Source organism: Penaeus monodon, chromosome 28 (genome assembly GCF_015228065.2).
Source record: "Penaeus monodon isolate SGIC_2016 chromosome 28, NSTDA_Pmon_1, whole genome shotgun sequence".
Classification (NCBI taxonomy): domain Eukaryota; kingdom Metazoa; phylum Arthropoda; class Malacostraca; order Decapoda; family Penaeidae; genus Penaeus; species Penaeus monodon.
In genome coordinates, this window is record NC_051413.1 from 28,483,960 (window position 1) to 28,484,332 (window position 373).

Sequence of the window (373 nt, forward strand, 5' to 3'; positions counted from 1 at the left end):
CATACCATTTCTACGAAGATAACATTCCTATAAATGCATCAGCTTCTGCCATCTCGTTTACCCGCCGTAACCATAGCCTCCATAGCCAAGGTTGAACACACTGTACGAGGTCCCGCCGTGTCCGTGTCCTCCGTATCCTCCGTGGCCAAAGCCGTGTCCAAAACCACCGTGTCCGTATCCACCGTGGCCGAAGCCAAAGCCACGTCCGCCGTATCCGTAGCTGACTCCGTTAGGCGCAGCTAAGCACAGGCTCGCTGCCAGAGCCAAGAGTGCGAACACGGTCACCGCTTTCTGGGAGAAGGTAAGGGGCACGGAAGTAATAATCGCAGCTTATGATGACAAAGATGATAATGATCACATTAAGGGGAGCAAT

At 53.1% G+C, this 373-nt stretch overlaps 1 protein-coding gene across 1 annotated transcript in view; it reads right to left on the reverse strand.

The window, feature by feature from the left end:
• The window catches only part of LOC119590983 (neuropeptide-like protein 31), a 1,006-nt gene continuing 633 nt past the window's right edge, over positions 1–373 (reverse strand). The window contains exon 2 of the mRNA XM_037939715.1: positions 1–291. Coding sequence (XP_037795643.1) covers positions 58–291 — 234 coding nt within the window. The 3' untranslated portion in view covers positions 1–57. The remainder of the gene's footprint in view (positions 292–373) is intronic.